Source organism: Alligator mississippiensis, chromosome 1 (assembly GCF_030867095.1).
Source record: "Alligator mississippiensis isolate rAllMis1 chromosome 1, rAllMis1, whole genome shotgun sequence".
In the NCBI taxonomy this organism is placed as follows: Eukaryota; Metazoa; Chordata; order Crocodylia; family Alligatoridae; genus Alligator; species Alligator mississippiensis.
This window is the reverse complement of record NC_081824.1, coordinates 275,558,331-275,580,061: the sequence shown is the minus strand read 5'-3', so window position 1 is coordinate 275,580,061 and position 21,731 is coordinate 275,558,331. Positions and strand designations below refer to the sequence as shown.

The 21,731-nt window shown below is 43.1% G+C and overlaps 1 protein-coding gene across 5 annotated transcripts in view; it reads right to left on the bottom strand.

Moving 5' to 3' along the window:
- Positions 1-21,731, bottom strand: part of ROBO1 (roundabout guidance receptor 1) — a 1,177,688-nt gene that overhangs the window by 441,280 nt on the left and 714,677 nt on the right. For 2 of the 5 annotated variants that reach the window (XM_059720627.1, XM_059720630.1), the window contains exon 1: positions 14,564-14,865. The exons of 2 other annotated variants lie outside the window; for them this stretch is intronic. In XM_059720627.1, coding sequence (XP_059576610.1) covers positions 14,564-14,738 — 175 coding nt within the window. In that variant the 5' untranslated portion in view covers positions 14,739-14,865. Of the gene's footprint in view, positions 1-14,563; positions 14,867-21,731 lie in introns of those variants that run through there. One more of the 5 variants, XM_059720633.1, reaches the window with a different exon arrangement.

The window sequence follows — 21,731 nt, the reverse complement described above, 5'->3', positions numbered from 1 at the left end:
TTAGTCCCTGATCTCTAGTATCCAGGTTGATGAAATGGAGCTCATAGGCTCGTCTCTGGGAAGTGTTGTGTAAGTTTCCCTTGAGGATCAGGACTGAGAGATTGGAGAGAGAGTGGCCCTCCTGTGAGAAATGTGCCCCCACTGGTACTTGGGTGTTTCTGTCTTTGATGGATTTCCGGTGTGCATTCATTCTGGTGCGCAGTTGTTGTCTGGTCTCTCCTACATATCTTCCATCATGGCATTTGGTGCATTGGATGAGGTATATTACATTTCTGGAGGTGCAGCTGTAAGATCCTGGGATGCTGATGGCTCTGTTGTGGGGTGTAGTAATAGTGGGGGTGGTGGAGATGTGTTGGCAGGTTTTGCATTTCTTGTCCTGGCACGGTCTGGATCCTTTTGGTGTGTTCTGGGCTTGAGGAAGTTTGCTTCTGGTGATGAGGTTGGCGAGGTTCGGTGCTTGTCTGAAGGCTAGGATGGGTGGCTCTGGGAAGATCTTTTTAAGAATAGGGTCTCTTTCTAATATGGGTTGCAATTTTTTGAGGATTTTCCGTACAGGTTCAAGGGATGGGTGATACGTCATAATCAGCAGTGTGCGATTTGTGGGGGGTTTTCTTCTGTACTGCAGCAGTTCTTCACGTGGTATCCAGGTGGCTCTTTCAAACGTGTGATCTACCTCTCTGGAGGAGTGTCCTTGCTGGGTGAAAGCCTTTTTAAGACTGGTGAGGTGGCGATCCCAGGTGTTCTTTTCAGTACAAATGCGGTGCTATCTGAGGGCTTGGCTGTATATCACAGCTTTTTTGGTGTGTTTAGGGTGATTGCTGGTTCTGTGCAGATATGTATGTTGGTCTGTGAGTTTCTTGTATACTGTGGTCTGTATTTTACCCTTCTGGATACTGATCATTGTGTCTAAAAAGGAGATGTTGGTGCTGGAGTATTCTAAAGAAAGTCAGATGGAGGGATGGTGATTGTTGAATTTCTGGTGGAACTCAACATGCACGTTAGTTTACATAGTTTCTCCTAACATTAAAAACTTCAAACAAAAGTTCATTGCAACCTGATTATTAGATATAGTGAGCACCCACCGACTTTAGCTGAGTAAAGACCTTTTGAAAATACTTAGTTTCAGACTAAGCTACAATTTTAGACCCAAGATACCAGGTCAAAATTGAAAGAGGAAAAAAAAGGTAACTTATAACTGCAGCCTTAGCTGCACAGATCAACACCAGGAATCACTTAACTCTTTTTTAAAATCCTGGCCTGAATATTTATTTGCTTACAAAAACACACAATCTTTCATTTTGGTTAAGTCTTTTTAGGACATCTTATAACTAGTAAGAATAATGGGCGGGTGGCAGGGACAGGGGCGGAGCACCAATACCCACTGCCCCACAGTGAAGCCACTCCGCATCCAGCTGCATGCAACCTCCCCCCTCCACTCTGTGTCTGCCCCATGTGCCCCCCCCACACACCTCAGACAACCACCCAGCCACCCACTCATGCCACACATCCCACACGCATACCCCCCTCCCCCCCACCCAGCCAGTGGGTTTTCCCTGCACGCTCCCTGCATGGCACCCGGCTGTAGGGTGCCACACCCCGTCTTGCAGGCACAGTTGGTGCCCGTGCCCCCCTGCCTGCTGCCCTTGTGGCACCCTGCAACCATGTGCCACGCCCTCCCCCCACAAGGAGTGCGCACCCTGTGGCCATGTGCCCTGGCAGATGCTCCCCGTGGGGGGAGGGGAGGGCATGGCTGCAGGGTGCCATGCAGGGAGCGGGCAGGGGAGCGTGCCCACCTGCTCGCTGTGTGCTGCAACTGGTGGGCACTGCCCACAACCCCCTGCCCACTCTCCTCGCGACACCCTATGGCCACGCACCCCATCCATCCTTCCCCCATGCCGGGAGCACCTGCATGCTGTGAGGTGCATTGGGAGGGGCGGGGGAGGACAGGATACACTTCCACAGGGTGCCGTGCAGGGAAGGGGCAGAGCCCGCTGCCTGTAGCACACAGGGCAGGATACACCCGCCATGTTCGCTCCTAGTGTGGCACCCTGTGGCCATGCCCTCCCTTGCACAGGGCATGGCACAGGGGGTGGGTGCACGGCAACAGGCAGTCCCAAGGGGAGTGGGCGGGGGAAAGGGGCAGTGGCCATGAGCTGCAGCATGTGGCCATAGGGCATGGCACACCCCTCATGCCCGCCCCCCATATGGCACCCTGCAGCCACGCCCATGCACCTCCTGTGTTTCAGTGCTCCCAGCATGCACTGCCCAAGCCCCGCTGCCCGCTCCCCTCGCAGCACTCTGCAGGTGCATACCACGCCACCCCCCCCCACCATGGTCGCAAGTCACGCCTACCCGCAAAGGCAAGTGGGGAGCAGAGCCTGGCCCCCACCTCTGTCTCCACCTGTCAATCTGTCTGCCTAAGGCTCTGGGCCACGCATGCAGAGTTGGCCCAAACCGTTACAGACAGACAGATGGAAGTGGTAAGACTTATTATATTAGAATACATAAACTAATCTTATATTTAATTGATCCTTTTATGTCAGTGTAGTAGCTAACACTGGAATGAAGACTCATACATACATCAGCATAAAATGCTTAACTAGTTTAAATATATGACCTTGAATGTAAAGGCAGCTAAGTAATTGGATTAAAAATAATACAAGCAACCCAGAATGCAAGATAAATACCAAATCTGTGGATACACAGATTTTAGTACGCACTAAAATGCTAACTAAGCAAATTTAGTGCAACACTAGCAAGCTCACACATGAAATAGTTTAGCAATATCAAGGAAATCCCAATTTAGATTGCTAAGGGAGTTAGACGACAAAAATTAAACTGAGTGTTCTTACAAAACTGTTTTGACCACACAATTCCTCCCAAAGGGAAAGTTATCCATATTGTATTGGCATGAAACCAGCTACCAACAAAACAATACTCCCCCTCCCCTATGAAGCCAATTTGAGAAAACAAAACTATTTCAGAACAGAGTTTATAAAGCAGGCAATTTGAAATCCACAAAATCAAAGTTTAAAAGTTATACAAATCTTAAGCTCTCTGCTGCTGAATGTTCACCTTGCGTCATGGTCACTATATTACATACAATGCAGAATACTGGAACATCTTAGTCAGCAAACGTTGTACAAGCATGCTTTGGCAGAAAAGCAATTATGGTTGTATGTCCTTTTATTAACCTTTTATTCACCATCATTTGAAAAGATGTATGACTATATGTTTATACATCTCTTCAAATGACAATGAATAAAAGGTTAATATTTATTCACTGTGCCTAATAAATCATGGATTTCATTTCAGTAATATTAGACACTTATTCTGGTTTACAATGCACTTGTAGTGGTTTATTTACTTACAGTAAGGAAGCATTCATTATAAATATTTAATATGGAACAGAGCGACTTTGGGTTCCTCAGTCTTTGATATTGACAAACACAAAATTTGGCTGATTCAACTGCCATTCTTGGTATGGATAAACTAGTCCAGGGTGACCAACCTGCAGTGTGTGCACCACACCACAAGCAGCACAGGCAGCCTCCGGTGACACGCAGCAGATCAGGAAGGGGACAGATGGCACTGCAGCAGATATGGCATGTAGCAAAAAGCACAGCAGTGGACAGGGCACAGAGTAGCAGATCAAGCAGCAGGGGATCAGAGAGGCACTCAGGGAGGGTGTATGGGGCTAATTTGTGGCAGACTTGCCAAAAAGGTTGGCCCCCAATGAACTAGGTCATCCAAGTACTTCCATTCTTTCCACTAAGGCCTGTGCTACACATTACATATATCACTCAATTAACTGGTTAATCATGCAATAAATTTAGATAAGCTATACATGCAAAGTAAGACAGGCCACAAGTGCAAAATAATTATCACACAATTTAACTAGTTAATTGTGGAATAAATTTAGACCAGACACACATGTACAAAGTAATTATCACACGACAAAAATTACTATTCGGCTATAAAGAAAAAGCCAACCAGATACAAAAATAGTGCTTTAAAATGTGTAACAACACTATAGCTGGTTTCTATCCAGCTTTAATTTGACTGCATAGTAGGTTCCAGGCACTACTGTTTTGTGGAAGCTGTGGCAGTAAGTTACATGTTCACCTCAATGGCTCTCAAGAGGGCTTCCACTGGGAGTTTATTCCATTCCTTTTTTCAACACATGCAAGTACAGGAGGCTATTAGAAAGATGAATGAAATATTAGGAGTTTAAACAGCACAAATCTATACTGGATTTAACCCTCTCTCTCTCCTCTCACTCGGTAAATAAAGTGCATGCCAATACCTGCTACCTCATCAAACTAAAAGGCAGGTGGCAGAACGTAAACCAAACTAAGATTAAAACTAGAGGTGCACCAACATATCTGTCACATATTGGATCAGCAGTGATAACACAAAAATTAACATGATTGGTCAAAAAAAAGCCGATTATGTAACCAATAAATGCCACGTACATGCACACAGATGCAGCATGCGTGCAGTCAGAAATGCAGCCAGGCACCTTGGAAAGCAGAGTCTTGCCAGTAAAACTGGAAGGGGGGAACAGATTGAGGCCTCCACAGTGAGGGAGTGGGGCAGCGGCTGCCCAGCCAGGGCAATGAATGGGATCCTGGGGTGGGGTGCAGGAAGGAGCCGCGGACAGCTTGTCCAGGGACACGGGGGGGCGGGGGGGGCAGCTCTCCGTTGCTGCATGCACCCTCAGGGGAGGGATGAAAAGCATGTGCCCTCCCTTGATTTGTGCATGGGGTGAGGGCAGGCTGCCTGCTGCAGGATCAGACACAGGGGCTGTGCCAGCCTCTTCCCAGAATGGGGGTTGGGCCAGGGCTGCACTTGAGGCAGGCTCAGCTCCACCAGGGCAGAGAGTCCCAAGCAGAGGTGGTGTTGTGGGGGGCTACAGCCACCCCAAAGTTCCCTGTAGCCCCACAGCCACCCTCCCAGCACCGCCACTGCCCGCCCCACCTGTCCTAAGCCCAGCCCTACTTCCAGGAAGAGGCTGGTACAGCCCCTGGCCCCAAACCCAAAGCAGGCAGCCCCCTTTCACAATAAGCACAAATCCGGGGGGGCACAAATCCCAGGGGTGCATGCAGCAGCAGGGAACCATCCCTGTCCCCATCTTCCCCGTACTCCCTGGACCAGCTGTCCACATCTCCGTCCTGCTTCCGGCCCTGGGTCCCATTCACCGCCCTGGCTGGCCAGTGCTTGCCCCACTCCCTCCCTCAGAATGGGAGCCTCAATCTGCCCACCCCTCCCAGATTTACAGGCAAGACACTGGTCTCCAAGGTGCTCAGCTGCATTCCTGTAAATCAGCTATCAGATCAGTATCAGCTAACATGGCTGGTTAATAATCAGCTATCCGTATCAGCCAGCAAAAAAATCTTTATTGGTGCACCCCTAATTAAAAGTAAGAGCAATTGGCTAAACAAAGCCCATGAAGTATACGAAAAACACTCAGTCATATCAAGAAAGAAGGGTGTGTCAAACAATTTTTTTTTTCTTCCTCCTGCCCAAAGGGACTACAATTTGTTGTGTTCTAGAATCTCCATCCGTTCCTAGACTGCTATACGACATCAGAAATTTAACATACCATCAACAGTCTAAATTAGTAAGGAAATTACAGACATTTCTCTATGCTCCTTGGCATGAGTACACATGCATTTGATACCCATGTAATGATATCCATACAAGGGTATCCTTGAAAAACCACAAAGCAGGTATGGCCTTCTTACCACACACAGGACTAATTCAGATTAAGTCTTCCAAATATAATGCCACTTTTATTTTTTCACGGTACCAGAAATGGCACTAATGCAAAAATCCTTTGGCTTGGATTCTGACTGCTGTGAGAATCTCTCTCCAGATCTGTGGCCTAACTGCTGATCAGCCAGGATGTTCTCATTGTCCACAAACTTGGAAGTAAGAAGGCCAGTATTAGAGTATTCCAAGTGGAAGGCAGCCCAGTCTAGCATACACTCCCCTCAAGGTCTCCCAACACATGTTTAGAAACTCTCTCTCATGCTAGGTGCCGAAATCAAGAGACTGATTTTTTTTTGATTTTTTTTTGCGCAAATTGAAAGTGGGAAAAGAATCTACAGTATCAATCAACATGTTGAGTTTCTTTGGAACAAAAACAACAAGTCATACATGAGATATATTTCATGATGTTATGTGTATTTAAAATATACAGCTGACATTTTCAGAATGGTTATCAAAACATCTTCTTTAATTGTGGTTTTTAAGAACATCAGGTGCTATACTGGCTCAAACCAATGGCCCATCTAGCCCAGTTTCCTGCCTCTTACAATAGCAGTAATGAATGCTTTAGGTGGGAGATCAGTGAACCAAATATTTCTAGTGATGTATCCACTGTTCGCTACCCTCCCACACATCTACCATCATTGCTTTAGACATACTAGAGGAAACATTTGCAACTGTTCTTTTTAATAATGAACAACAGATCTACCATCTATAGATCTGTCTAGTCTTTTTTTTATTTTTTTTTTTTTACATGGCCATGCTATCTACCTCTACAACCTCCTGTGGTACTGCATTCCACAAAGTAAACTACACACTGTATAAACATACAAGAGAGATGTCATACTTAGAGAAAGTTAAAACTAAATATGAAAAAAATAAAACAACAAAAAGACTAAAGATCTCATGTATTGAAATTACATTAGAAAACAAGCTTTCTGAAAAGATGAACTTGAATGTATTTACCTGCCAAAACCTGAATTCATACCCTCAGGTCTTATGGTTCTCCAGCAATAATTAGCTGATAGGACAGCAATAGCTAAAGCAGTGAAGGAGTAGTATTCTTTCCACGGTCTTTGCTAAGAGTGATGTCACCAATTACTAAGAGGAACACAGTTGCAAGGCCCTGAGCTTCAGACTTTGCAGAGAAGGCAACAAAAAGTGATTTTAAAGCATCACTTTTAACAGCTCTAAGAAGTTTCAAGGATGTTTTAAGTGAGTGCCTATTACACTGTACAACATAGAATTCAACTCTTTGAAAACAAAAAGATTCACAGAGTAGATCTTCCTGTCCTTGAAAAACAACTAGGTTAACCTGCAGGAGACAAGGGGGAGCAGAACTACTTTGCAAACTTCTATGAACCTGCCTAAAACCTGGCCCAGTTATTCCTAAATCCTCAAACTCTGGTTTGGGGAGATAAAGACAGAGATTCCCAACCAAAATGCTGTGGGACCCTACAGTGCTAGGAAAGCATTTGAAGGGCGTCACTGGGAGAGAGGCAGGGAGGGAGAGACAATCGGCTCAATGTTATGGAGGTTGCCTTGAGTCTAAAAGGGTTGAGAACCACTGGGTTCAGAATTTTTCAACTACATACAAACATTTCCTCTTTTAATTTAAAAGTTCTCACACACTTCTGTAGCTTCAATAGTATGTAGAAGCCAAAGATCAGCAGATGCAATGCAGATACCAGCAGATTTAGAAAGCCCTTGACTAGGTTTGATGGTTGTATATCTCCTTTAAAACAGAGGTAGAAGATAAGGCAAGCCCTGCCTTTTGACTTCCAACTAATACTGCTAACTACCTCTCTCTACCTTAATAGAGCATTGTTTGCTTAAACACTCATTTTTCAAGTATCCCACTAAAATCCTCTTTTTTTTTTTAAATGTTGATAAAAAAAAAGGTAAAAGCTCCCAACCTTTCCCTCAAGCAGTCTTTTTTATTCCAACAGTATAGAAGTATAGAATGATGGGAATGACAAATCTCTTATTTTACAGAGGAAATTAGACCTATGATCACACATTCATCCATTAATAGAGGCCACATCCTAATCATGAAATAACCATTAATATTAAAGCTTATCAAGAAAGTAACACACATTTTCTACCCATTTAATTAAATAAAAGGGCAAATCAATAATGATCCACCTGACCATGCAAATACATCATGATTTTCACTGGAGAGTGCAATATTTCTAAATGCAAAGTTAATCTAAACACCTTTCACAGCAAGCCGCATGCCCATTTTCAGACTCATATTAGTCCAAAAAATAATAATTAAAAGACATAAGAAATCAATGCTACAATCTAACTTAACAAGCTGCAGCAGCTCAGCAAGTAAATGGATGAGAACTGGTTCCAGCATATTGTTTTAAACTAATTAGGAGACAACTGCTTTGCCTAATAAGACCAAATGCTATGCTGGTTTAGGGTTGTGAAAGACAAGTCATTTTGGTTACTTGAGTCAATTAACTATCAAACTACTAATGTTCGATTTCTTTCCTTTCCCTGCATTCTTATATACTGAGAAGTAAAAGGCTCAGATTTCATCAGACTCTGCCAAGAAACTTTTTTTTCTCTTCAAACTGACACCAAGTGTGGAAAATTTCAGCCTGAAAGGATTAGATCTGTCTAAGAGGACTGGCTGAAAAGTAGGGTGTTGTGTACAAATTTTTTCTCAATCCGAACTTTAGTATTGAACTAATAAAGGAAGATAGTCAAAGGAATTAATTATGGAATCAAAACCAAATCACCTCCTAAAATGGTTTATCCTAAACTGCCATTTGGCATAGATGCCACACATTTACACTTGACAGTGACCCATGATGCTACTTAGTTGTCTCTAGTTTCTGTATTTTGGTATTATTTGTAATGCTCCATTTAAAGTGTCAGATGAAATCATGATCATTAGATCGCAGATTGTTTGGCAGTAGTTTTGAGAGCTCAGTACCTTTTCTGTAATTTCGCTTGTATTTTGTTTTTTTTAATTGAGTTGTATGGAAAGCACTTAATCCTCCCAGGCCTCAAGCCAGAAAAGAGTCTGCACACTATGGAAAAGGTCTGTGGTTAAAGAAACCTAGTTGCATAAAGCTCATTGATTAAAATATTAGGCAACATGGGGAATCACTGTGGCATTTCATCTTTGGAAAAAAGAGAGAGATTTCTATCCTTGTGACAAGAGGTAAAGATCTACTAGGTGTTGACTGACAAGATGCAAAAATGTGTGCACCACAGTAAAGATACAACAAAGTTTCCAATGTTTAAAATGTGCTCTTTAAAAAAACCAACCAAACAAACAAAAAATGTATCTTGGAAGTCATACTGATCCCAATGTCTATCTTCTAACCCAAAACACTAAAAGTTTTCCCTTCTTAATAGAAACATAATAAAAACCATACTAATCAAAACTGGAGAAAGACGACCACTTTATTTTTTGATCTCCACAGGTGGCATCATTACTGGGTATGAATAAGTGATTTCCAACCAGCTGGCCAACTGGGTATTTAAAGCAGTCTTCTATCACGAATAAGGAATGATGCATTTAGTAATATGTGACCAGCCTCTTGCTACAAAAGCAGAGTAAAAGCCACTGTGCTTTTGGCTACCATGTTAATATAGACAACAGTTTAACTGTATGGAAGATAGAGCTCTGTCTTTTTCAGGTGCTCCTCAAAAAAGTTATTATAGCATACACTTTGTGCATTATGCACTATAATGAAATACAAATAGAAGCTATCTGTTCTATTAAGAGAAAAGATATCTGCATGTAAACAAAAGTTTCAAAAGATGTTAGATTCCTATATTATCTAATAACTTCACACAAGAAAAATCTACATAGAAAAGCTCACGACCATCTGAATCACAGTTCAAAAGTTTTCTTCTTGTTTGGTTGGGTTTTTTGTTTTGGTTTTCTTTTGGGGGGGGGAGGGGGAAGAGAGGGGGTTAATATAATTTTTCTCTCCTTGTTGCTAGACATGAGGAGTGAGAAAAAATATTTGTGAGCACTGCGATGCTATACAGAAACCGGTCCCACCTTTCTAATAAAAGTAGAAAAAAGCTTATTTTTTTAAATTCAAATAGGATAGCTGCCTATGCCACCTCCAAAATTATGCCACTAAAACTGGGTCAAACAAATACAATGATTTACTTCATCCAATGGATGAACCAACTAGCTCTAATAAATTCTGGGGTCTTTCCAATTCTATCTGCTCTAACTAGGCTTTTCTATAAGAAAATAAGAACCAATTTTGCCCTCCACTGGCTAGAACTATCAGTAAGAGCCATGCCTACAAAGGCAACTCTAAACCCATGCTTACAAAGGCAACTCTAAACCACAGAAACTATTCAGAGGCAAAAAATTCTCTTTACTTCAAAATGTACCAATCCTAATTGATGAACACAAGTTAGCCTGCTCTACAATGACCAGGTATTAAGAAGGAAAGCCTGTTTAACAAACTGAATTCTACCAGAAAGTCTGGGATCAGAGCATAAGGTAGGAATTCTCTCTTCCGAAGGGGGATCAAATGCAGCCACTGAAAAACTCCCAGCCCAGGAGATCATTAAATCACTGAATATGAGCACTTATAGCTTCTGTTTCTACCAAGAAAAGGCGTGGCATGTAAGTCAGTCTCTGCACAATTGGAAGTTTTGGTTTTTAGAAATTAGTTTTATACTGAACAGGCTTGGGAGAGATCTGGGTGGAGGACAGAGACCACAAGAAATAGTAAACCAATGGATAAAGAGGACACACCCTCTCTCTTTTGCCAGCAGGCTTTAAAGTTGAAACACAAAACTAGGGAAGTAAAACACCCCTATTCTAAAACTGAGCGAGTGATTCAATTTTATTCAGCAATTACTAGCCACAGGCCAGCCCAGAAAAGAATGGATCTGAAAAGGAGACAGGTCAATACCCTAGTAAAATTCCCAGCTTCCCCCTTGCCCAGCAGCTAGGCTTTTCACTAAAGCTGAGCCCTGCTAGTGAGAACCACACCTATTGTTTAAATTGGAGACCAGCTGGTCAATTCCCTGTCATCCCCCTGGCAAGTTGATGCTTGACAAGTTCTTCAATTGTTGGTCCTAAGCCTCCCTGCAGTCATATAGTGCTTCTAAGGCAGTGGGATTTAGCCCAGTGTTTCACAACCCATAGTACGTGTACCCCTGGGGGTACGTGAGACACAGGAAGGGGGTACGCAAGTAGTGCATTTTGGTCTTTGCCTGCTTGGACCAGAAGTTCCAGCCGCCATCCCTCCCGCCATGTCCGGTGCACTGGGGCTTTCATTCTCCAGTGTCAGTGTGCTGGGGGATAGGGAGGGAGGTCCCATGCAGGCTGCTTTGCCATGGGCCATGTTGGAAAAAGTGGGACTCGGCTCGCGGTGGTGAAACTAGAAGTGCCACGGTGGAACTTCCAGTTTCACTTTCACTGCATCAATCGGCAGGGAGTATATAATTTACCAAAGGTTGAGAACCACTGAGTTAGACTATTAACTTCAGTGGATGCAAGAGAAGCTCCAAATTTTGAAATTTAAATTTAAAAACAAAATAAAAGAATAAAGTCAGAAGCCTGTTTCAGTCCCAGTCAAGAAGAGACAGAGATGGAGGATGGAAGATCTATAAGCACAACGCATTTTTCATATCAAAATAAAACTCTGAGCTCTATTTTCAAATTTGGCCTCAAGGCTAAATGTGTTTTGCAACCAACATTTGATATCATTTTTATCACACCCATGTAAAGTATTTTAGTTTCCTAAACTGGAGGCACAATATTGCATGTTCAGCAATGAAGGACAAGACCCTACCCTTGTCATTTTCTTTTTTATGTATAGCTTAAGGACACAGATCTGTCCTTATAAAGAAAAAAAGTCTCTTTAAATAATGAAACAGAAAACAGATACAGTTGTTGAAGGTTCCACACTTCACCAGCTAGAGAAGCTGATTCAAAAGTTGCAACATGTGTTGATTTCATTCTGTTGCTCCTAGTAACACCAGCAAGGTATTCTGGGAATGAGAAGAGAAACACGGGGCAAAAACTAGGCAGAAACTTTGTTCACTTAACTTAGAACAAAGGGTGAACTCAGGTACAGTCCCAATTTGACAATTTATAGGCAAGGCAACTTTCCTGAGACAGAAGACTGGTAGAGAAGATATAAACAGAAAAAACTATTGAGAAGCACAAAAAAATATTCCAAGTCTTCATTATACCTGATAACAAATGTAACATATACAAAGAAAACCATAACAAGCCAAACTACAGACATCGTAACCAATACATGACCAACAGCAGTGTGACAATTACTGTCTTTGAAAGGAGAATCCATAAAAGTAGGCCAAACAAAGTACATAAGATCACTTACAGTGAAGTTCAGCATACAATCTATCAATAATCATGTTATCATATAAAACGTTACATTCAGTAGCACTTAAGATTTAGTGCTTCAGGTACGGTGTATTTAAGTCTTTCAGAAACTTAATTTAATCACTGAACTTTAATTACTCATCCGAGTCCTCCACAATTTTATAAAAATCAATTAAGGAAACCTGCTACTTATTCACGTTTAGTGCCTATCAGACCTACAAGACAAGGTTTGGCTAAATTGGCTGCATTACATGTTGTACTTTCACGTTCATAGTTTTATGCAAGATACAAGCAGCTGGAAGTTAAACGTGAAGGAAAACTGCAAGCAGACAAGTCTAGTCTGCCAGCTAACAAGAACAATAGGAAAGTCTAGCAAGAACAAAAGGAAACAATAGGAAATAAATAAATGTACGTTTAAAGTTAAAAAATAAAAAACCCTGAATAATCCAGAGTGAGAAACAAATACTATTTTAGCTGGATATCATCATAAAAGCCCAGAGGGATATATACAGTTAAAAGTAATTATGTCCAAAGAGTTTTTATATAAATACAATACATACATCTCTCTCTCTCTATACACACACACACACATATACATATATAACTATATGTATACATACACATATACATATATTTTATATGTATGCACACATATTTACACAAAAAATACATTCTCCAACAACAGTTTGATGGGGTACTCTCAAAGGTGGAGGATTTGCAAGGGAACTAAATCTGCTGTCAACAATACCCTGTTAGTATGACCCTATCTTTAATCTACAGGCATGATAAGATGCCCCAACACACATAAACCCAGCTCAAACAGTGACTAATGACCATTAATCCCCCTATCTCTTCCGTGATCGCTCCTTCCTCCATTTATCACACTGACACTTCACTTTACACACGTGAATAAACTTTAACAGAGAAGGTGAATCAAAAATCATCTCAAAGCAATCTGGGACTATAAATTAAAGCTGAGGACTGGGAGTGGGCTGGGGGGGGGGAAGAGGGGGAAGGCAGGGGGGAACGATTTGTTCTTGATTTGCATCCCGCTTGGTGGCAAAAAGCACTCAATCAACCAGACATGCAAACTGTTGAGATGGCTACATTAGCCAAGGGGTGCACCGAGGGAAGAACAAAGCAGGCCTTTACACTTTAACCCATTCACCAGTCCCAACTCCTTTCCAGCTACATCCGGTTGCCCCACTAGTCCTGGACTCCTGGGGGCTTCCCTGGAGTGCTCCTGGGAAGATGCAGAGTGCCTTGGGCTGGCTCAATGTCAGGGGTTTGCCAGGAGGTAAGGGCATTCTTTAATCAGGACTAAAGGACTTTGACACGTATGCCATGATCCCAGCCTGCAGTGACTGGCTTCCTATATCTAGAGATCTGAGAAAGAACATCTTGCATTGGAAGGCTTGTCTAACTTTATCCCAAGGGCACAGATGATCCAACAAAAGTGATCCCCCTAAGAAACCGTCACCTCTCACATAATTACTGGGCCACCATGGCTACAACATCACTCTCACACTACCAGGATCTCAGTCACAAATCCCCCCCCCCCCCCCAGCGCGGGAACTGGATCCTGTAACTTGCCTAAGACTCAGCAGCTGTGGCTGTGCTCCAGAGCGGCACCTACAACTTCTTAAAGCAAGAGAAGGGGAAAGAGGAGGAGGGGGGTGAAGGAAAGCTGTGTGGCTGAAAGGAGGGGTTAAGCTAAACTGGCTAGAAAGCAAGAAGTCACCCAGCTGCATTTAGGTGGCAAGTAAGCATCTCCTGTAATGAGGCAGGGGGGTAGCACCGCTGAGACATAAGAGCCCAGAGGGGGAAAGAGTATCTTCTTTTAAAAAAAGAAAAAAAGAAAAGGAGAAGCCTTCATAAATCAAGGGGCTGGAAGTTTGCTGGGGAAAACCAACCCATTCATGTAATCTTCTCTCTCCACCACCTGCCCCCCAGTACAGAGACACACATAGACACCCGATCCAACCCAGCAGAACCTACAGAAGAAAAAGGTTGTTATTTCCTGACACTTCTCCCTACTCAGTTTCAGCGACAAGCCTTTGAGCCCACAAGGAAACTCTGAGCAGCTCCTTGTTCACGGGCTGGGAGGGAGAAGAGTCCTCCGTGCAATGAGAGATCCTGAGCTTGCCGAAGCCCCTTGCCCCTATGTGCGTCTGTGTGCTGTGACTGTCCGTGTGTGTGTGTGCCCCTGTACGTCCCTTTATGTGCGCCTGTGGGTGCGATTGTCCATGTGCGTGTTCCTGTCTGCGTGTGTCCCCGCGTGCCGCCCAGCACTCCTGCTCCAAACCCCAGAGCAGCCCGCACAGACTCGGGGCGGAAAGCCGCCCCCCGCCCAACCCGCGCGTAGACGAGCCCGTGAAACTTCAGGCAAAGACGAGCCGAGGCGGGGAGCGGGGGCAGGACAGGGCAGGCGCCGGCGCTTACCTGCGCAGAGCCAGACGCAGCCGAGGAGGTAGAAGCGGGCAAACTCCGCGACCATTGTCCCCAGGCGGCGGCCGCGCAGCCCCGGCTCATGCCAGGGGGGAGCCGACGCCCGCAGCCCCGCGCCGCCGCCGCCGGCCCGGGCGCCCGGAGCTGCAGTGCGGGGGCCGAGGGGCATCCGCGGCTGCGGCTCAGGACGCGCCGGCGGGGCGGGGGCGGCCCCGGTCCCGCTGCCGGCAGCGGCGCGCGGCGCGCAGCATGGCCCGGGCCAGGGGCGCAAGCGGGCGGGCGGGCGGGCGTGCAGGACGCGGCGGCGGTCGCGGTGGCTGCAGCGCCCCGACTCGGCGGTGTCACGCGGAGTCGCTCGCGAGCGCCCGCTCCGCGCCGGCCCCGCCCCCTCAGCCCCGCCCCGCCGCCGCCTCGGGATGCTTTAAAGGAGCCGCGCCTCTCTCCTCTCCGGACCCCTGGGGAAGGCGAACAGCCCGGGGTGGCGGCACCGCACGGGGGCAGCGGGGCGAAGGCGGGGGGTTGCGGCAGCCCCTGAGAGTCTTGCGGGACTAGGCAGGGACTAAAAGGGATGTAGTTGCGGGGGGAGCGGGGCAGCACGAGCAGGCGCGTACACACAAGCTGGACAGCACTGGTGCGCACACGCACATACACTGTAGTGGGACACACTGGAGCAGGACACACACGCACACACACTGTAGAGGAACACGCACACATAGACACACACACAGACACACATACTGGAGCAGTACAGCACTGGCAGAGGACCTGGACTAGATCTCTCGCTCTCTCACACTCACAGTCACACACGGAAGCTGGAGCAGGACAGCACTGGCAGAGGACCTCATGACACACACTTCCTCTCTCTCTGGAGCTGTATACAGCTGTATTCAAAGCATCTATCACGCTGATGTTCTTACACATTAATAGTAAGTAACCCAAAGAGTAGGAAGTTGCCCCCCTCTCCCTTTCTTTTACACAGGCACGCAGTCTCGCACTCTCTGGAGCCCTACAACTGTGTCCCAACCATCTGTCACACCACTGCTCTTACAAGCAAATAGGAAGTACTAAAAATCATAAGTAACTCACACAGACGAAGCTGCCATGCACCCAAAGGTGCCTGGCATGCATGCACAAAGCCAGGGACTGAGAAAGCAAGTGACCAGTGGCAATGCTGCCAACCACTGCCAAGGTTATGAAAACAGCCTCTTTCATTCTTTAAAAAGGAGGCAATGAATTAGAGGCAATAAGGAAAGTAGTTACTATGCCAGAGTAATGAGCTGGAGCTTTGTGAGGCTGGTACAGGACCTGGTTTTCACACACACTCTCTCTCTCTCTCTCTCTCTCTTTCATGCTTTGGAGCCCTAGAGCTCTGTGCAAAGCTTTCAGCACATTGATGTCCTTACATGTTAATAATAAGTAACGAAAAATACAAAGCTGCCACACTCCCACACGCACACACGCAGTCACTGACTCACTCTTTGGAGCCCTGCAGCCATGTTCAAAGCATTTATCATACCAATGCCCTTACATGTGAATAAGTAACCCAAAATGTATGAAGCTGCCACTCTCTCTCTCTCTCTCTCACTCTCTCCAGTCCTACAGCTGTATTCAAAGCATCTATCGCGCTGATGCCTTTACACATGAATAAGAAGTATGCCAAAGAGTATGCAGCTGCCACATACCCAAAAGTGCCTGGCAAATGCACACAAATCAGGGGCTGAAGACACAACTACTAGCCATAGGGGTGCCAATGTTTCCTGGGCATCAGGTCCTTTATTAAAGCCCTCCTTCCTGCAGCTTTAAGTAGATGTTATATTAAAAGGGAGGCTTATCCCTTCATTAAAGGGGAGGGGAAAGGACGTTTCTGGCATCACTGCAGAGAAAAGCTTAGAAAAGCGGGACCCCAGTAAATCCCAAAAGTTCAAAAGCAAGAAAGGAAATTGAAAGAGAACGTACTTTGAGAGGGAAATTCTAATGTATAAGTTGCAAGACATGGGGCAAACAATTTTTTACTCCACACCAACCATCATCACAACTTCAACAAACTACAGAACTTGCATGGCAACTTTAAGTCCACTCCCACTATCACTTTTTTCATACAGCTCTTTCCTGGACAGCTGTTGTGAATGCCTGATGTAGTGGCCAACCTGTGGTATGCATGCCCCAGTGGCATGGACAGCTGCTGCCTGTGGCATGTGGCATACTGGGGAGGGGACAAGAAGTACAGCTGCAGATTGGGCAGAATACAAAGCCAAGCAGCAAATCAGGCTGAGAGCACAGGGAAAGAAGCAGAAAGCAAAGCAGCAGATCAAACAAGGAACAAAGATCAATGCAGCAGATCAGGCAGGGAGCAGAAAGCAGAGTGGCAGATCCACAGGGGAAGGGGATTGGAGTGGCATTTAGGTAGGTGCAGAGTTAATTTGTGGCACACAAAAAGGTTGTTCACCCCCCAATGCAGTAATAGATTGGTACTTGATAGCTTGGACTTATCTAAGAGGAATGAATGTAGAGAAGTACTTAGGACAGTTTTTCCTGGGCAGATGATGTTAGGCCAGCATCCATAACAGAGTACCATTAAGGCTGCAGTTCATAGTAAGTGTGATAATGGTATCCTGTGTGCTGACAAGCCAGTTCTTCCATAGCTCAACTCATCATCCTTGCTTTCATGGATTTCTGTTAGGTATTGTGTTCCTGTGCACTAACTTCTAGGCTTTATTCATGCTTATTTAAGGCTTTGGGTTTGGATGAGGTGCAGGCAGAAGTTTAGTTGCAGATGAGAATGCCTTTTGAGTCATTCATTGCAAATTAGTGCTTTATTGCAGGATAAAACCTAAGAGAAAAGTTTTGTTTCTGGCATAGAAAGATTTATGTACAACTACCTTATCATCTGCCAGTCAGGTTTTAATAATCCCAATCTCCATTAATCACTCAAGCTTGTGCATGGTGACAGACCCAAATCAATCAAAGTTTATCCACACTTTGACTCCATCAATCAAGTTTAGAGCACAAAAGCTTCCATTTTTAACACAGATAATATTAAAATGGCTCTAAGTAAAACATTTTAAAAATAAAAATAATAATTAAAAACCCTATCCATTGCACCAGATACACTACTAAATCTCCTGAAATCTGTAGCTATTAACAAGAAACTTGGTTTAACAGTGAAAAACCAAGGACTACCAAGGACATTTCCAGCAAAAACTCAATTCCCAAAGCTTTCTGTTAAGAATTAAGAAACTGAGCAAAAACTACACGACTAATACCAAGGTTATAAAAATAGCCTTATGTGACATTTAACACCAATTACCCCTTTATTTTCAGAGAAAAATAAGGAATTCATTGTAGATGTGATATCTTTTATTAGACCAGCTGAGAAGATGGAACAAAGTTCTTTCAGGCAACCACAAACTTGCTAAGAACTTTGTTCTAACTACTCAGTTGGTCTAATAAAAGATATCACATCTACTTAAAAAAGCTTGCCTGCCTATGTCCTTAGACCAACATGGCTACAACCAAAAACCCTGCAGGAATTCATTGTCCATCTTAAATTCTTCAGGAATTTACATGGATGTTTACCTGTGTAACAAGTGTGCTTAGCCAAAATCAATTTTCAGCAACCATCATTTCACACATAATAAAACAAAAGCCATATTAGCACAGCTCTTCCCTAGGATTAAAACATGATAGAAGAGTCTACACGGTTGAAAGCTCTTATTGTTGAGATACGAGGAATTCAGTGCATTAGCTGCAGAAGCCTTGAGATAAGTAGAATCTTAAGTTCATGCAGGGCTCAAAAGGACCTCTACAGGTCATATATTCCAACCCTCTGCTCTGAGGCAGTATCAGAGAACCCAGACCAAGACCAGTATGCCTGCCAGATACATTTGTCTGCCCTGATATTAAAGAGCACTACTGCTTGGGATTTTGCTACCTCCCTAGGTAATCTGTTACATTGCTCAACTAACTTTATATTTATGAAGTTATTTTCTTAATATCTAGCCTCAGTAGTCCCAATCTTCACAAGAAGAAAACATAACTATAAAGGTACAACAATTGTTCTTCTTAAGGCATGTTAAATAAGGCAGTTATGAATCTATATTAGATTCATTCTTCTTATGCTGAAACATACTTTTAAGTCAGTCACATGAATCAGGAAAATCAAACCTGCAAACCTAGTATGAGACAACCCTTTGTATACAAATAATGTATTTTTCATTTAGGAATTTAGGTGTTTACACATATTTGTAAAATAATATTCAGCTATAACTTAGTTTTTACATGAATCTTAGATTCTGTGTAATTTTTTGATAAAAATATTGTTTTCTTAACACTGCTCATGTAAGGTGTGATTTCAAGTGTGTGTCTATCACCTATAACTATATCAAACTATATCAATATCTATATCAGATAGATAGATAGATAGATAGATAGATAGATAGATAGATAGATAGATAGATAGATAGATATGCAGTAATTGCATAAGAATAGAAAGTATATATTAGGGGTGTGCAAAGCTGGCCCTATTCAATTCAGATTTGGATTTGACCTAATTCAGGGACAGTGATTCGATTTGTTGATTTAGATCACTGTCCCTGATTCGATTCGGCCAAATCCAAATCTGAAGATTTGATGCTGATTCAAAGAATCAGCGATTCGGACAAAGACACAGCTTTAAATGTTTTTTCTACATATGAGGTACCAGCATGGGTTGTGAATGCTGCGATGCTGGGGCAGGCAGATGGAGCATCCCACGGGAGTGCGGGGGGGCCTTCCATGGGCTCAGCAATGAACCCGGAAGTAGACTGGAAGCACTTCTGGTTCACTTCCGGGTCTGCCAGGGAGTGCGCTGGAGGTCCCCCCCACACCCCCTCCCCAGCTTGGCGATTGGCCATGGGGTACCCCGGGTGCCCCCCCAGACCCAGGAGGCACCAGTCGCCGAGCCGGGGAGGATGTGGGGGGAGACCCAGCATGCTCCCCGGTGGAAACAATAATAAAACAGTTCCACAGAGAATACCGAAAGTTCAACCCCACCTGCTAAAAGCCTGCCCAAATAAAAAAGTTCTTACACTTCTGAAAGATGGCCAATTTGGGACATATGGGTGTGTATTCTGCATATCTTTCATTCATTCAGATTCCAAATTCATAGATTTCCAAATAAGAAAATAGCTTATGAGCCCAAAGATTTGCTTTCTATTGTATCCAGTGAGTGACCAGGGACATTTAATTTAATATTGTATGCCTCAACTTTCCCATCTGCAAAGTGGATCTAAAAATATTTATTTTCCGTTTCTACAGAGCTACTAATATTTCTTTGAGTGAGCATACTTTGGCATTTTCACGCTGTTTCAAATACCTTGTAAGATATTTTGTTCCAATACCATTGCTTGCTTTCTCCTGAATAATAACCAGAGCTAGAGATATACTGCTCTAATGATCTGTTTTAATTCATTTAAATCATAATAATACATAATAGCTGCAGCTGAGTGAATTTCTACAAGAAATTCTGAAGAAGTAAATCTGAATATCTTATAAATAATTTACATCATATGCAGATGTTCTTACAAAAATGTTTACCATTTGGGAGTGTTTATTCTCCTTGATATTAAAAAAAGACCCAACAACTTCCAAGACAACATTTCCAAAAATAGGCATCTGATTTTTGTATCTTTAGAATTTTGGCAATACTTTGTTCACAATGCATTAGAATTTAGACCTATCTGTTTGGTTCATTTTGCAGTATAGAATGTATACATAAGAGTTATTAATAATTAATCTGAAAGTGGGCAAGCTAAAGGTTACAGGGGTATATTTAGGATGAGAAGGGTACTTACTGTGTCTGAATGAAAGAATGATAGGCAAAAAATACCATATAGTAACTGATACATAAAGGCATGTTTTAGTGAAATTCAAAGTCATGAGCCAATTCTGGTGAGTGGAATTTAATAGAACTGGTGTTCATAAATGCTCAAACATATTCTGAAATTACACTGTTTGAAAATTGGTTCCACAATTCTTATGTTAATATTTATCATTGTATAGAGCAGTTCCAGTTCATACAGTAAGAATGCAAGACTGAGCTTCAAATCTGGCATTTCAGTACTCCCGTAATCTTACAAAGAGTTTTGCATATAACTTCAAAGTGAATGGGGCTACAAGAGAATGGGACTACTCACATGTAGAGAGTTACACATGTGCGTTTTATGTTTGAGAAGTAGGGCATTTGATTTGGAACCTCCAAGAAAAAAGAAAAGGTGCTGAGAAATGGTGCTGGTGATTCAGTAGATGGCAGTCTTTCCTCAGACTGATACTTAAACCAGGGTTTCACCATCATGTTAGGGGAAAATGTGCCTAGAGATCTTCTATTTCAGATTATTTCTATAAGCATAATTTTTAAAATCCTAACTATTTGTGATTGTTAAAGATCCCAAATAATTTTTCAAAAGATAGGATGTATGCTCAAAGTTTTGGATACATTCCAGTATGAGGGTGACTGTTTTTCCTCTCATAAACTTTTTTTTTTTGCCTTAGTAGGTCATCATATTCTTCCCTTCCTAATCCAAAATAGATTATGTAGTGTTGTTGATGGTGTAATAACTGCCATTATCCACCTGAGAAGTGGCTACAGTATAATGTTGAGTGAAATTAAATTTAATGACCGTGCTTTTGTATGTACACGCATGTGTGCTTATGTGTGCTCTATTATTCTGTAAAGTATTCAAGGCTTGCAAACCATAACTAATCAATAAGCAATATTACTCTTTAAAGCCCATTTTAAGTTTATTTTACATTACAGTATACACAAGCAAAATTCCTGGGAACTTGTTTAGCATCTAGGTTAGCGTTTAAAAAAGTGGGGAGGACGGTATTTTTTCCCTTCTCATGTCATCTGTCAAACAAATAATTTCCAGTGCTTGTTCTTTATACAAGGCAACACATAGTATGTTCAAATTATTTAAAAGTCTGTTTAAAGAGGCTTTATATTGTTAAAGAAGTAAACGTTTAGGGCCCAAAGTATATTTGATAAACATGAATAGTGTTTATTTAATAGCAACCTGAAGAGGAATGTCAAAACTGAAGAGAGGTATGCAGAAAGTAAAATGTAAATTATTTTTTCGGTGCCAATTTGATATAATCGCATCCTTTACTGTATATTATATTGTGA